Here is a 15,218-nt window from a genome sequence, read left to right on the forward strand (position 1 = left end):
ACTTTTCATTGACATGATTACTTAAAAATCACATCATAAATTTCACGGACTAGCGATTATACAGGTAAGCCCGGAAGGTCTTGTCAAGCTTCTCAGACACCAGCGTGCAGCTGGGTTAAGGCCAAGGTCATGTGACGTAACATCTCCCGAGGCTTACTGCGCCTTCGCAGCAGATGGATAAAAATAGTAAACTCCCAATTATATGTGTTCATTGGGACCCGCCGATGCCCGGATAATTGAAATTCTGTAAAAAAAAAAATAATAAACCCGGATAATTGGTTAACGGTAAGGGCCGCCTTCGAATTGTTGTCTCGGCTTAAAAAAATACGGCACTGCCTAGCCATTAGTTCACGGTCATTTACAACAGCCGAAGAGAGAAAGATAAGATCGTGCTGACCTTGTACACATAAATTTTGGGTAGCTCCCCACCCCCCTCCTCCCCTTCGATCAACCGAATGCCAGCCAGGCGCCTGCCGTGCGTTGGCGGGCGGAAAGTAACTCTGCAGCACGTGAAACAACATTCAAACAAACGGAAAACGGGAAGCAGAAGTCAGGACATCCCCCTCACGTTTAAAGAGTGACAAATGTGACAGCTGAAAGGGGGGCGACACAAAGGGTCGGTACAAACAGCGTTGCAGTGTTTGCCGGCCCGGCCCGCGTGACGTTAATTTTAAGCGCTGACAATTTTGCTTCTCTTTTTTTTCTGCACTTTTAAATCGTCCCGGATTATCCGATTCCCGTATTATCCGATTCCCGTATTAGCGCGTCACGGATTAACGATGTTCTACTGTGGGAAACAAAACTTTTCATCAACCAGGTTTTTATACAAAAGAAAGTTAAGCTCTATTTCCCGCTAAACAGGATAAGAATATTAATTTCTCTAAACAAAACTTTCAATAGGCCATATTTAGCGAGAAAAAACTAAATAGATGAATTCCCGAAGAGTAGTTGTTGAGACTACTAGCGCCATTAATCCGTACTAATTCCGTCGCGCGACGCACGTAACTCTAATCTCTGGCGTCACATAACCAACCTAAACAACAGTCGCCATTCGCCATTCCGGTAATATTAACCGTAAATGGTAAACAAATACATAGTTTTCGGTTCGTAAATGATAAATAACTTTGCAAATAGTATAATGGAAAATTATTTTACCGAAAGTACCGTAAATATACGTGGAAATTGATACTTAGGTATGTAACTGTTCAATGTTTATAAAACTTACGGTATTTGTTTACTTTATTGGTATATTTTTTTTCGTGTGTGGTTAGTTTTAAATTATTAAATCCTATTATTTTTCAATGAATAATCAAATTTTCTTCCCGAAAAGTACCGTAAACAAACATGGAAAGTTGTTAGGTATAGGTAATTATTCAATGTTATAAGTTTGCAGTAGGAGACAAATGATCGGCTCAAATAATCGGCTACGTTTTGCCGATCATTATGATCGGCAAAATAACAAAATCGGCCGATTACTACGATCGGGGATCGGCATCGGCCCAGCTCTACTATAATAAGAAAAAAGCGTTATTTTAAATGTTTAAAAGTGTGTTAAAATGTGGAACTTTTTTTAACTTTCAGTAGGGGCCTACACAGCAGAGGGTAAGAAGTGGGGGTGGTATATTTCTTCACTTCCTCCCCTTCCTGCCCTATTTTCACCAAAATAATAATAAAAAAAAACTAATATTAAATGGAAAGAATTCGAAAGCAAACGGCAGGCAAAGTGGTTCTGAACCCTCCCCCTCCACCCCCCTCCACTGAAATGATATTCTGTATACGTTCCTGCTTTTCTCGTGATTTTACAACTACATTTAATGCATCTGGGTGGATTAGTTTAGCTACTCTGTGAAATCAGTATAAACTGCTTGAAGTATCGCAATGCCCTCTTATGAGTATAATTAGAAAACTTGAAAAAGAAATTTTTGAATTTTTACAGAACAGATACTTTCCTTTAGAATTGTTATTAAGGGAAATAGTAGGGTTTAAATCATTTAACAAGAAGTCTATTCTTCTGGTAGGGCAGCCGGCTGCTATGTCTTGTGGTAGGGTAGCCGGCTGCTACGTCTTCTGGTAGGGCAGCCGGATGCTACGTCTTTTGGTAGGGCAGTCGGCTGCTACGTCTTTTGGTAGGGCAGCCGGATGCTACGTCTTTTGGTAGGGCAGTCGGCTGCTACGTCTTTTGGTAGGGCAGCCGGCTGCTACGTCTTCTGGTAGAGCAGCCGGATGCTACGTCTTTTGGTAGGGTAGCCGGCTGCTATGTCTTCTGGTAGGGCAGCCGGATACTACGTCTTTTGGTAGGGTAGCCGGCTGCTATGTCTTCTGGTAGGGCAGCCGGCTGCTACGTCTTCTGGTAGGGCAGCCGGCTGCTACGTCTTCTGGTAGGGCAGCCGGCTGCTACGTCTTCTGGTAGGGCAGCCGGCTGCTACGTCTTCTGGTAGGGCAGCCGGCTGCTTATGAGTGTTGGCCCCGTTCCATCATGGTTTTTGTTTTGTAGTTATAAGTGGATTATTGCGAGGTGGGCCGAGGCGGAGGAGGGCTGTCTGGCTGCGCAGGTGCCGGGCTTCAAGGTCGCCCGCACGGCGTCTCCCTGCAAGGGAGTGCCGCAGCACCTGGAGATGAGCGCGCTGCTGCCCGGCTCCGGCCCCCTCAAGGGCGAGCGGGGCGCAGTGCGGGCCCAGGAGTTCCCCCTCGCCTCCGTCCGCTTCCTGCAGGAGCTGGGCGAGGGCGCCTTCGGTCAGTCTCGCCTGCCAGGCTCACTCTCTTGTACTTATTGTCGGGTGTTGAAGATGTTGACGAGAAATAAAATGCGAGATAGGTAGTTATCAGAATAAATTTTCATCAAATAGTTTGCAGTGACAAGAAAACGAAAAAAAAAAAAAAGAAAAAAAAAAGATGTGTGTGACAGAGCCTTAAAATGGTCTCATTTTAGAAATTTATCTTTCTTTAGAAACCCTATTTGGAAATTTCTCTAAGTACCGTATTGGTCTGAAAATAGGTCGACCTCGAAAATAGGCCAACCCTGTCTACAGTACACTCAAAATCAGGGAAAAATAAATTTTAAATAACTAAAATGATTATCAGCAGTATATTACCTCAGTAACACTTCAACTAAGTTAGTATTTATTGAACTGACAAAATGTGTTATTCTTACTTACCAAAATATTTGAGAGTTCATATTTACATAGGCATATGCCTATTATTAAAATATAGAAATTACAAATTACACAATGTTCAAAGAGCTGGATCCAGAGCTGTGTTTCCATTTATCTTCACTTTCTTTTGTAGTGGTGCCAACATTTTATACGGCAATGGCTACATTTTCTAAGTTCATAGAAATTGTGACGTAAAAACATTTACCGGTACGTTTAATTTTGACGTAAAAAAACCCAAAATGGTTTCATGTAAAACATGTATGAATCAACCATAAAACAGCCAATATTGCAAATAGGTTTTATTGTTCTTTTTACTGTTGGTATGTACCGGTATTTGTTTATTCGTGTCACAACTACAAGTTGCCAACACTGGTGCCATTTAGCTATTTTGATTTTCCTGTGGTAGAAGAGTAAATAAAGCATACTACGGTAAATAACCTTACGGCAAAATTGCTGTTTTTTTACAAGCAAATAAAATTACAGCAGCCTGTTAAATACAGTTCAAAAATAACCAGACCGAGCTTTTAAAAGCTATGTGCTACAATTGACCACATCTGTGTACTTAACTTAAAATATGATACGTTATTGGAGTTAAGTGTGTATACTAAATTTCTAAGTTGGAAAAATTACTAATTCCATGTAAGTACTGCGTAATTTTAGGTCAATGAATTGTATATCTGATAACATTTTTATGCCATAAGTGATTCTCCTTGAAATGTATGTGTTTAATTATACTATTTTGCCTAGTGCCCCATTATAGGCCGACTCTAGATTTCAAGGTTGACAAAACTGGCAAAAAAGGTCGGCCTATTTTCGGACCAATACGGTACCTTTAAATGTAGAACTATCAACTAGGAAATCTTATTTTAATGTTAAAATTATCTGTAAAAATTAGGATCATGCTGTAGATACTATTTTATGCTAATTTACACTTTAGATGCTTTTTTTTTTTGCAAATTTCCAGCAAATGCTATTTTAGTAAATTTTCTAAAAAAAATTTTTTTCCCAATTTAAATTGCTATATATTTGTAAAAAAAAAATCCTTTATAAACTGCCACATAATTGCTACATACATTTTGACATTTTTCAAAATTGTCATACAGAATTAGTCTTTTCACACTTTAAATGAAAGAAACAATAAATTACAAATACTTCATATTTATCAGGAGAATTTTTTATTGAGAGACAAATTTCAATAAATAATTTATGATTTGTTTCATTTTTATGAAAATTCTTTGTCTCATTTTATTTTAGCAGTATTCCCACAACTCGAACTTTATTAGTTTTCAGTGTTGCTGGAAGACTGATGCATCAATACAGGTGCCTGACTAGGCTTATACGAGCCTTAGGGCTAAATAACATTTAAAGTGGATACCTTGCTGGGCCATTTGGCATCCAAAGCTCCGGGTTTTAATTTGACATTTAAAGGTGACTTGACCATGAATAGCATTTATGAGCCATTGCCCTTTTCTATAGTGGTTTTGTTTCGTGGTTTCATATTTTATTATATGATTTTTTTTTTTGGAAGACTGATTTTTTATTTTTATCTGCAGTTTTAGGTACGAAAAGTTTGGTGAAAAGTATTTTAAGTAGGATAAGTATGTGCAATGAGCCTTTTAGGTATCTTAAAATTGCAGAATAAAATTCAAGGGTCATTGCTCAAAAGTCCCATGCAGGTTTACTATAAGTGCAAAGACTGCACGTTGGTTCGGTGCCTTTCATGCAGAATCGATAAGGATTATGTTGCATGAGCCAGTGTTGTCATTAACGCCCCCGCGCTTTTACAGCTGGTGCTTGAGACCAGATTTATGAACTCAGCAAGGAATGCATCTTCACAACATGCGTATTTTATAAACGATTGAGATTTTTATCTCAATCGTTTATAAAGTATGTAAGTCGTAATATGTCACCAACCCTGTAACTTAAAATTGTAAAACATTAAGAAAACAATTGCTGCCCTGGGCTTCTTTTGTTAATTCATATTTATCATTATCTTGAAAACAAATAATTTGTCAAAAAATTTATATAAAAGTGTTATTTTTTTGTCACTGTTCGAAAGTTAAACAAGTGTAAACATGATTATATAAAAAAAACACATTGTGACCTTATACGCACATGGCATCTGACTCTTCAAAAGTATTTGGAACATTCCTTTTTAAATATGGCTGTCAAAAACAAGGCCAAATGCAAAAAAAAAAGTTTGATGTTGAACAATACTTGCATTTCATTATCCCCCCCTTTCGTAGTTTATAAACCAGTACTCTATTATAAGGTGGTTGCTGAACATTTTGTGTCTTGCGTAGTTCATAAACACCGGCCTTGCTGATGGGAAATTGAAGTGGATTGTTTTGTACAGTAAAATTTTCTGCCTTTGCGTTGGGAAGCACTGTGTACTTGTGTATTAATTTGAAAGGGTTGCATGTCTCATGTAATGGATTACAACCGTGACTCACGCTGTGTGCGCGCGCAGGCAAGGTGTACAAGGGGCAGGTGAACACCACGGAGGGTCCCATGCTGGTGGCCATCAAGGCCTTGAAGGAGAACGCCACGCCCAAAACGCAGGCGGACTTCCGGCGCGAGGTGGAGCTCATGACGGACCTCAGGCACCCGAACATCGTCTGCCTGATTGGCGTCGTCATGAAGGGGGAGCCCCTCTGCATGCTGTTCGAGTACATGACGCAGGTACCTCCACGGGACATATTCAATTGCAGAAATATTTTAACTTATTGAAAAATTGGATTTAGCAAAAAAAATTTAATACCGTATATTTTATCCTTATACATTAGCATTGAACTGTTTTGTATAAGTAGGGGCAGGCATTTTTCGCGAATAAATCTGAGCGCCTATTAGACTCCAACCAGGTATACTCGCACCAGCGGTTTGTTCCTTGTGACTGGCGGCCGTCTGCGAGAGAAGTCGTTGCGTTATTTGAACCAGCCACTCAGGACCCGTTTGTTTCCGCACGGAATTACTGTGATTGGTGTTGTAACAACCGACGTGTACCTTAAAGAAACTCACCCAATTACGAAACACAGACGATGCTACAGTGTTTTAACTTTCAGCTAGTCTCGGAATCTTTTCGCGAAATATGCATGGCCCTATGTATAAGCTATTCTGCTGAACAATGTAGAACAATTTTGATCAGATTAAAGTGTGTAAAAAGACACAGGAATGAGTGTTTGTGTTGCTAATGATTATATTTGATGATGTTGCCAGGGAGATTTGCACGAGTTCCTCATGACTCACTCGCCTCGCTCTGCGTGCAACGATGACTCCAGCATGCAAGTGTTGGAGCAACAAGAATTCCTACACATCGCCCTTCAAATTGCCACAGGTGAGTACCAGCACTCGCTGCTAGCTGATGCTTTGCGCTAATAGCGATCTTGTCGAATGACAGATTTCAAAAAGAAAGAAATTGCTATAAACTAGTAATGGGTCAAATTCATTGCCAATTTTTGAGTGGCTGAATGTTTACAAAATGAAAAATATGTACTGCATATATTTTGCATAATTAGCTGACAGAGTTGCATTTTTAACATTTTTGTGCAGTATTGATAAGGAGAATGAATTGAAATATAAAACTAGAACTTTTTAGGTTTCAAGTTAATTTTACTGGCTGCAATGTGATATGCTTTAATTCCAGAAAAAAATTATTTGATTTTGTGGCCTTTTAAAATCATCTGAATTGTTATGATTAAAAGACAAAATAAAATTAAATAATTTAAAAAAAAAATTATTATTATTATACTACGTGATAATCAACAGCATTCCTTTAAACCTAAAATTTTCAGTTATTTATTTATGTAATTTGATTCTTCTACTCCATACTGCACAAAAATGTTAAAAAATTCAACTTTGCCAGCTAATTATGCAAAAAGTATGCACTGTACCTATATTTTTTTCATTTTGTTGATAGTCAACATCTCAAAAAGTCTATAAGTTTACCAGTGTCAAACAAAAATTAAATAATGACCTGGAATGGGACATACACCCTTAAGCAATAACTCCCAAATTGATTAATGTACTGAATTTACTCGATTTTAAGACACATTTTATTTGTCTTTTTTAATTTCAGAAAATGTTGTGTATGTGTGTTATAATCATTGGAATCTTACATTTGCTGAATTATTTATGTTCTAAATCTGGAGTTTTTGGAATTAGAAAAATGAAGTGCGGCTCAAAATATCGATGACTTAATACTTTTGCAAACACATACAACATTGTTGTCAAGAGCTGTTTATTTACTAAGATGGTTATTCAGTAAGTGACGCAAGTAATAGTGTGGCTAATCAACTTTTACATGAAAGTAAAATGCTAATAATCACGGGTTTAACACTGTGTAAGCGATGCTTCTGTGTATTTCAGAAAGACGCAGATCACTTTACTTGACGAAGAATAACCCATCATTACTTAATATCAAAGCAGTCAAGCGAGTGCTAGGTCTAAATGTACAGTCTATGCACGTAACCTGTTGGTAAACATTGTAGGGCTACTAAAATACAAAAAAAAAAATAGTGCTCAAGTGTTTTGAACTATTTCAAATATCTTTATTTGTATTTTTAATTGGATTGTATAATTTTTTTGAAGGTAAACATTTTCTTGTTTACGAACTACGCATCGTAAAAGAAATGCTTTTTAGAATTGATTACTTTTTAGAGTTTAGTAAAAATGGTATTATTTGTGAATGTATTTCGGACAGTAAGTTATCTTGTGTGACTGCCAAATTTTTTTAAAAATAGAAAATGAAGACATGCATTTTTACTTTCAGCTATGTAGTTCTATTAAAATTTTCAGCTCCATAAACTGGAATTTTTATCCTTAGGTATGGAATATCTGGCTGGCCATCATTACGTACATCGGGACTTGGCTGCTCGAAACTGTTTGGTTGGGGACAACCTCACTGTCAAAATATCCGACTTTGGCTTGTCCAGAGACGTCTATTCTTCTGACTATTACAGGTTTGTTTACTGGGTTTTGTACAAACATTTGTTTAGTACTTATCAGATTTCACTGTCTGTATACATGTATCTGGAGCATCGGGATGGGGTAGAAAACCATATTGGCTTTACACTGCTGTGGTAGTTCAATGGAGTGGCTTTGATTTCTGAACATGTTTAGATCTCCAACAAAAAAAAACTGAATTCCAAATCTTCTGGAAATCAGGATCTTCCTAAAAGTGATATGTTAATACGTAAACCAATCAACATGGATGAATTAATCAACATAACTGCATTATTAATAAAAAAAATTTTTGTTATCGTACACCCCTTGTTTGAAATCGTGAAGAAATGTGTTACACATGCATTGCTGTTTCTTACAGGGTACAATCAAAGAGTCTACTGCCAGTGCGATGGATGCCTCCCGAGTCGATTCTCTACGGAAAGTTCACCACAGACTCTGACGTGTGGAGTTACGGGGTAGTTTTGTGGGAAATATACAGCTATGGACTGCAGGTAATTATTTTTGATAGAAGTGTATGCATTTTTTTCTCAAGCTTGTCTATTAAAAATTGGCATTTTTTTTTCTTTTTTATAAATAGATACATGTCAAATTCTACCTTCGTTGATCAGCAGAGGTTATTCCTTAAAAGTTAAAATTGACTCCTGCCCAATAACTAACTTTAGGTTTTAAGTTAGAATATCTTTTGTTTAGATGTTTATGTTATTTTCAGATTAGATTTACAATTCTTGAGGGTAAAGTTGTAAGAGGTGTTGCTCCCCTTGGTTGCAGCCGTACTACGGCTACAGCAACCAGGAGGTGATCGACATGATCCGGGGGCGGCAGCTGCTGCCCTGCCCCGAGGACTGCCCCTCGCAGGTGTACACCCTGATGGTGGAGTGCTGGGCCCAGGTGCCCTCGCGCCGCCCGCCCTTCCCCGAGATGGTGCCCCGGCTGCGGCAGCTGGGCGCGCCGCCCGACTCGGCCAGCCACAGCACGGGCTCGCACAGCAACCGCACGGCGTCGACCCAGGTGAGCCAGCACTCGGCGGGCCGCCAGCCGGCCCAGCTGGTCGTGAGGCTGCCCCCGCCCTACCACGGCTCCTCCGCCGCCGTCGAGACCACCATATCCGGCATGTGACCGTAGTGGCGGCCCGCCCGGGCCCTGTGCGTGTCCCCGTGGGACCGCGTCGGGCGGTTGCCCAGCGTCTTTGTCGTCGGGCCACCCTCGCGGTGATGTGCGGTGCGGACATCCTTCTTTTGTATCTGACGTCCCGGTCATTTTTTTTAAATCGTCCATGTTGTAATCTCGCTTGTCGTGTTTTTTTTAATTTCCGGTGCGTTCTGCAGCTATCTGGTTTTACTCTGTTTGCAAGTGATGATTTCAGAACTGCAAGAAGTTCACTTCACAACTGTTCAACGGTGATGACGACATGTTCTGTTAATGTTTCCGTGGCTAGATTATGATATTCGTTATACGTATGTAGAGAGGAAAAATTGTGTGTTAGTGAAATACGTATAAGCACCGGCAGAAAGTAATTTGTTTTTTTCAAGACTTTCTGGAGTTTAATTTTGTACCATTTTGTGTAAAAAATATATCAAATAAAGGTAAGCATTTTCAGCTATAAAGTAAAAAAAAAAGAGAGAGAGAGAGGAAGTTTGGTAAATGTGTTATTAGGTACTTAAAACTGATTCTATGCAGGAGATGTAAAATTTGAATATTAATGAAAGATCCCTACTGTTGATATTGTTGTTACCTTATTTATATTTATTTAATATTAAACCATGGGGAACATGCATGTGTTAGGTATTTAATTAAAAGCACTATGATGATTTACGATTATAGGGTTCATTTAAATATGTGTATGTCACAGAGACCTAATATTTGTCTTTACAAAAAAAATACCTGTTAAAGATTTTGGAAATTTCAAACGGGCTTAGAACTCTTTGTGATAGGCTTGATTTCGAATGGCAAAAGTCACTCGCAGAGCATTGGTTTCGCTTACTGTGTCAAGTCTGTTTATTAAAGCCATAGAACTATGTGCAAAGGTATGCATGTTCCATAGTCATTTATGGCATAGTTTGTTAAACAGTTACTACATACAATGGTTAGAAATGCAGATGTTGAACTTGGGATACTATCATAGATAACCTCAACTGGGGCCAAAAGATTTTTGTATTTGAAAATACTTTTATTGCCTAGCAATTATTTTAATTTATAGTCTTTAAATATTATGCAAGAAATAATTTTGAAAGTCTAACGTGGTTCTTATTATTTGGGAATCAACTTAACCATTTTCACAGACACTAGCTAATTTTTTTTTTTTTTTTTTTTTTTTTTTGGGGAAAATACATATACTGTTTGTGTTTGCTCCTATCTCAATTGCAGAATATTTACTGCATGGGATTTATATATAGTCTATAAACTTGCATGATATTTAATCAAAGGTGAGCTAACCTTGCAGGTCTGATCATTGGCAGGTGTTCCAAGGGCTTAATAGTCGTCAGGACCAGGCCTGTACCGCCCGATTTATCAAAGGCCCTAAGCCTACTGATGATCACTTTGATATTATATTCTTATTTTCACAGTTTAAGAGTTTTTATTTTGAAATAACAGCCAAATTTTGTCAAAATTCTTAAATCAAACTACGTATTAACTTACAGCAATAATGTCCTGACCATTGTGAAAATACACTTTTGACTCGTACACCCACTGATTTCTAAACTTTGCAGCATTGCTGTCTGGAAAAAAAAATTACTTTAAAGGCTTTTGCGAGATAGCTTTAATAAATGATGCTGAGTTTTTTTTTTTTTTGTACTGTGACTTGTGCTTTTTGTCACACTTGTCGTGGCTACCTGACGATACTGGTAGAGGAAGGCGCCATCTTTCTTCTGGTGACGTTGCAGTGCCACCGTGTTGAGGTGAGGCGTAATAGCTGGGATTTCAAAGAAAAGTTTTTCTTTTTTAATACTTATTTGCAAGCTTAAAAATTTGAAAATAATTATTATCAGTAACAAACAAGTCTAGTAGAATTGAACATAATAAAATAAATTTTGCATGTTCCCCATTGGTCAAATTATCAGTGTATTGTCTTAATGGCTTTTTGTAGGCATACAAAATGTGTATTTTTTTTTTAAATCATTGTCTAAGTGTGTTTTAGTTGTGTAAGTATTTCTTGTGTCTTGAATTCTCAGTTATTCCTAGTACTCGCAGTCTTCTTGAAAGCTCTTTGAACTGCATCCATGCTGGTATCCGACTGAGCATAGCTTGTCAGATTAAAAATAAGTATGGAGAAATCACCACAGAGTACCTCACTTCAAAGAATTTCTCACATTAAAATTCCAAATGAATTTTTTTTTTACAGATACATTGAAATGAGTTTTCACTCTGGCTGAATTAAAAAAATTAAATTAATTTCATTAATATCCATGCAGTTGCCAGGAAAAATATACAGTTCGTTTTTATTACTAGTTTGTATGCTGGACTGGGAGGTTTTTGGTTTTTTATTCCCAACTGAGAGTGGGATTTTAGGATTGGCAAACACTACTGAGATTGCAGCTCAACTGAGGAATGTTGTCTTAGGTCAATGTCAAGTGCGTGGCAGGGGAGGGTTGGGTCACCAGTTTGCTGCGTAGCAACGGCAGGTGTGATGAGTGCAATGAACTAGCCCTCTGGCAAGTGAATTAGAGTAATGTAGCTACTTAGAATGCAATTCATCGTCTGTATAACTTTTTTTTCCCGAAATTGGTCCAGTTTATCCGGACATCTGAGTTAAAGAGGTCCAGGTTAGCAAATTTTCTACTGAACACAGGAATTGCTTGATCCAAGGTATCTGCATGTTGGGAAAGTTATGGAAAAGTAAGGAAACTTAAGAGCTTGTCAAGAAAATCATGGAAATGTCCCTAAATGAACAACAATGATGGTTTAAGTTACGAAACTTAATTTCCAGCTGCCTTTTGCTGACTCGCATTTTGATATTTGACACCTCGCTTCATTTTATGGTCAAACTTTAATTATAAATAGTTGGAGACTGTCTATTTAGTCATGTTTAAATTATCTGTGAAAAGGTTTTAGCTTTCTAACTTAAAAATTTAGTATGTTCCTGCAAATAGAAGACAATTTTGTATTATATTTACTCAGCTTTAATATTGGTTGTATAACCAAAAATAACTTTAAACTTGAATTAAAATTTTTTTTTAAATTTTCCTGAAAAATGTCCTGAAATTGGTTTACCGTGTATTTGTAGACTTTCTGTAATCTCTCGAGAATATTGTTTACATAATAAGCATGCAAATGCTATTGTTTTTATTGATTAGGTATTAGTAGTACAGTAATGGCTCATTAACCTGACACGTTTATGAGCACATCCTTTCCAGTTTAGTGATTTTACCGGATTATTGAATGTAAGTATAATTTTAATGAGAATACAAAAAAAATATATACACTTGATTGTTTAATGTTTAAAAAAGGTTTGCTATCACATTGCATCCATGATTAGGATATTTTTGGCAACAAAATATATGTTCTCATATAGGTTAGTAATATAAGATAGTTTATACAGAATAACCATGCTTTAAAAACTTGTCATCTAACACCTGTTCTTTGTGTTCCCAAGAAGTACTTATACAGTAAAAATTAATTTTAAACATTATCGCCTTGAAAAATACATATTTAAAAAGAATGGGGTACAGCATAACACATAAGTCTGGATGCCATACTGGTAAAATTTTTAAAAACTTATTATTACTGTTTATTTTATTTTAAAATAGTCATTGAATGGTTTTTAACATTTTATTTACCAGCTTTGTAAACATTCAAGCAAAACCTGGTCCAACAGAGTTGGAAAAAAATTGTGCTTTTGCTACTGTACCAAAAACATTTTGTATGCTTACATTGCATTTCGAAGGACATTAAGTAAATGGTTCACAATTTGTCAAAAGAAATATCTACGAGATTCAAACTAAAAATTTCTTTAGTGCAGAAAAAAATTGTAACATAAAATATTTTTCTATGAAAGCACCCTACAAAAAAAATTTCTTAGATTTAATTGATTTTCAAATTATTAATTTGTCTTAGTACATCACTTAAAAAAGAAAAAGTAAAGCGTGTTCCTTATGTTTACAAAAAGGCTATCAGCTATCATCAGATCTCAAACTAAAACTTATATCTTTAAGGTAAACTGTAAGTAGGTACGTGCAATGACCATGGATAAAATAGCTTGTGATGGTGCCATTCATGACATATCAGATATCAGATATCAGATATCAGCCATCAGATATAATTGAGTAGCTTACAAGTCTTGTTCCTAGAATCGGAAATAACTGCTAATGTGATGACGTGTTGAGGATGTGGAACACAGTTGTGAAAGATACCTGTGCATCCACATGGTTAAGGTAAAGGTTTAGTCGTAAATGTTACTGATTTTGATGGTAATATTTGTTTGAATGCCCAAAAAAATGTATATCTCTATGAACATAAAAATTATAAAAAATAATGTTAGTAGTGTACAGTGGTCAGTTGTTTATTGCTTGTGTTTGTTATTATGGTCTAGTGATATTAAAGAAAATTTTATTCACAAAAAATACCATACTATGATTTTGATATTTGTAACAGGTTCAAAATAAATTTGACTGTCAAAAATCTGTTTTAAAATTTAGTTTCTTTCTGCCTAAAATAAAAAGTAGTGCCAAAATTTTAATGTCATTGTAGTACATATACAATAACAAAATTAAAAACTGTGCTATGACTGAAATAGCATTTAACAAACTGAAACAGCAGTTGAGAAATTTATTTTTAATTGTTAACAAAGTTTTTTCTTTTCATTTTGATGTTAAGTATCTACCTAATCTTTATAAGGTCAAATTTAAGTATAAATTTGGCATTGTTTTTTTTTTTTTTTGCTGCAATAATTCCTTATTTGAGTAGGCGGTTTTTATGAGAGTCTTGTTATCAGCCATAGTGTAGTAGTAATTACGTTGTGTTTTTTTTTTAGTTTTTTTTTATTAACATCCATTATCCGGATTTGTTGGAAATGAAAGCACCCTCTTCCTAGATAACAATGACAGCCAAACATGTTGAATACTATCTGGATTTTCATTTATATGAAACTTTCAGAAACTTCTCTGAATAATTTGAAAACAAATTAATTGCTGGCATATATATGCATATATATATATATATATATATATATATATATATATATATATATATATATATATATATATATATTTTGCGACTTCAAACTTCGTGCCACAATTTGAGCTTTCAGCTGCCATTTCTCTCTCTCCACAAACCTCTTATGCTTGCGCCAAAGCATTCTTCAGTCTACCTGCTAGCTTCACAGCAATTGTTTAACAGTGGTTGGTTCAAAACTGTTACATTTTTTTATATTGTTGCTGTGTGAATTAAAATTTTTGTTTTCCATCGCCTAACATGAGTCAACAAAAATCTCAAATGGCAAAAACGGTTTGTCTCTGCCTTTTCTTCAATGACTATTTGACTGCTAGATTCTGAGTTCCTAAATCTGTGTTGTTTGTTTTGTCATGTGGGTTATTTATTCATTTTTAATTGGCTTGTAATTTTTTTTCTTGTATGTTTGACTCATTTCGGGCAACGGAAAGCATCCAGTTACCGTTAAGTTTCAACTTGTGTTGTGTTGTAATACTTGTAAAGTTGGCATGTTTTGGAACTGGAAAAAGTTAAAAATATTGTAGTGTCTATCAAAGATAAGTTTTGATATCAAAACAATCTGTTTGTTGGTCCATTAGTTTAGTTTTCGTGTTGTGGGACAATGCATCACTTACAGAAATTCCAAAAAAAAATATTACAAGTTGTGTGCGACTGCTAATGGAACAATGTGACGGACCTACAAAACCAAACGTGTGAAATAGGGCTTGGTTACCTTGAAGTGCATTTGAGCTGCAAACATACTTACGATAGACAGCTGACGCAGATGAAGGGGAGCGGAGGAAAACTGGTAATGTAGAGCAGTTGTGATGTGTGCAAGTTTGAAACCACCATTATTCATGTCATTGCCTTTCTGTTTTTGATTATTTTTAAGTAGTGACTTCAAAACGCCAATCATATTTTGTTTTTCACTGACTGATGTATTTAATATACTAATGGCAG

The 15,218-nt window shown here is 36.3% G+C and overlaps 1 protein-coding gene across 1 annotated transcript in view; it reads left to right on the forward strand.

The window, feature by feature from the left end:
- Positions 1-13,188, forward strand: part of LOC134537643 (tyrosine-protein kinase transmembrane receptor Ror-like) — a 309,127-nt gene extending 295,939 nt beyond the window's left edge. The window contains exons 12-17 of the mRNA XM_063378309.1: positions 2,553-2,733; positions 5,623-5,834; positions 6,369-6,486; positions 7,975-8,110; positions 8,473-8,605; positions 8,883-13,188. Of these exons, the coding sequence (XP_063234379.1) occupies positions 2,553-2,733; positions 5,623-5,834; positions 6,369-6,486; positions 7,975-8,110; positions 8,473-8,605; positions 8,883-9,230 (1,128 nt within the window). The 3' untranslated portion in view covers positions 9,231-13,188. The remainder of the gene's footprint in view (positions 1-2,552; positions 2,734-5,622; positions 5,835-6,368; positions 6,487-7,974; positions 8,111-8,472; positions 8,606-8,882) is intronic.
- The last annotated feature ends 2,030 nt before the right edge of the window (positions 13,189-15,218 follow it).

This window comes from Bacillus rossius, chromosome 12, assembly GCF_032445375.1.
Source record: "Bacillus rossius redtenbacheri isolate Brsri chromosome 12, Brsri_v3, whole genome shotgun sequence".
NCBI classification, from domain to species: domain Eukaryota; kingdom Metazoa; phylum Arthropoda; class Insecta; order Phasmatodea; family Bacillidae; genus Bacillus; species Bacillus rossius.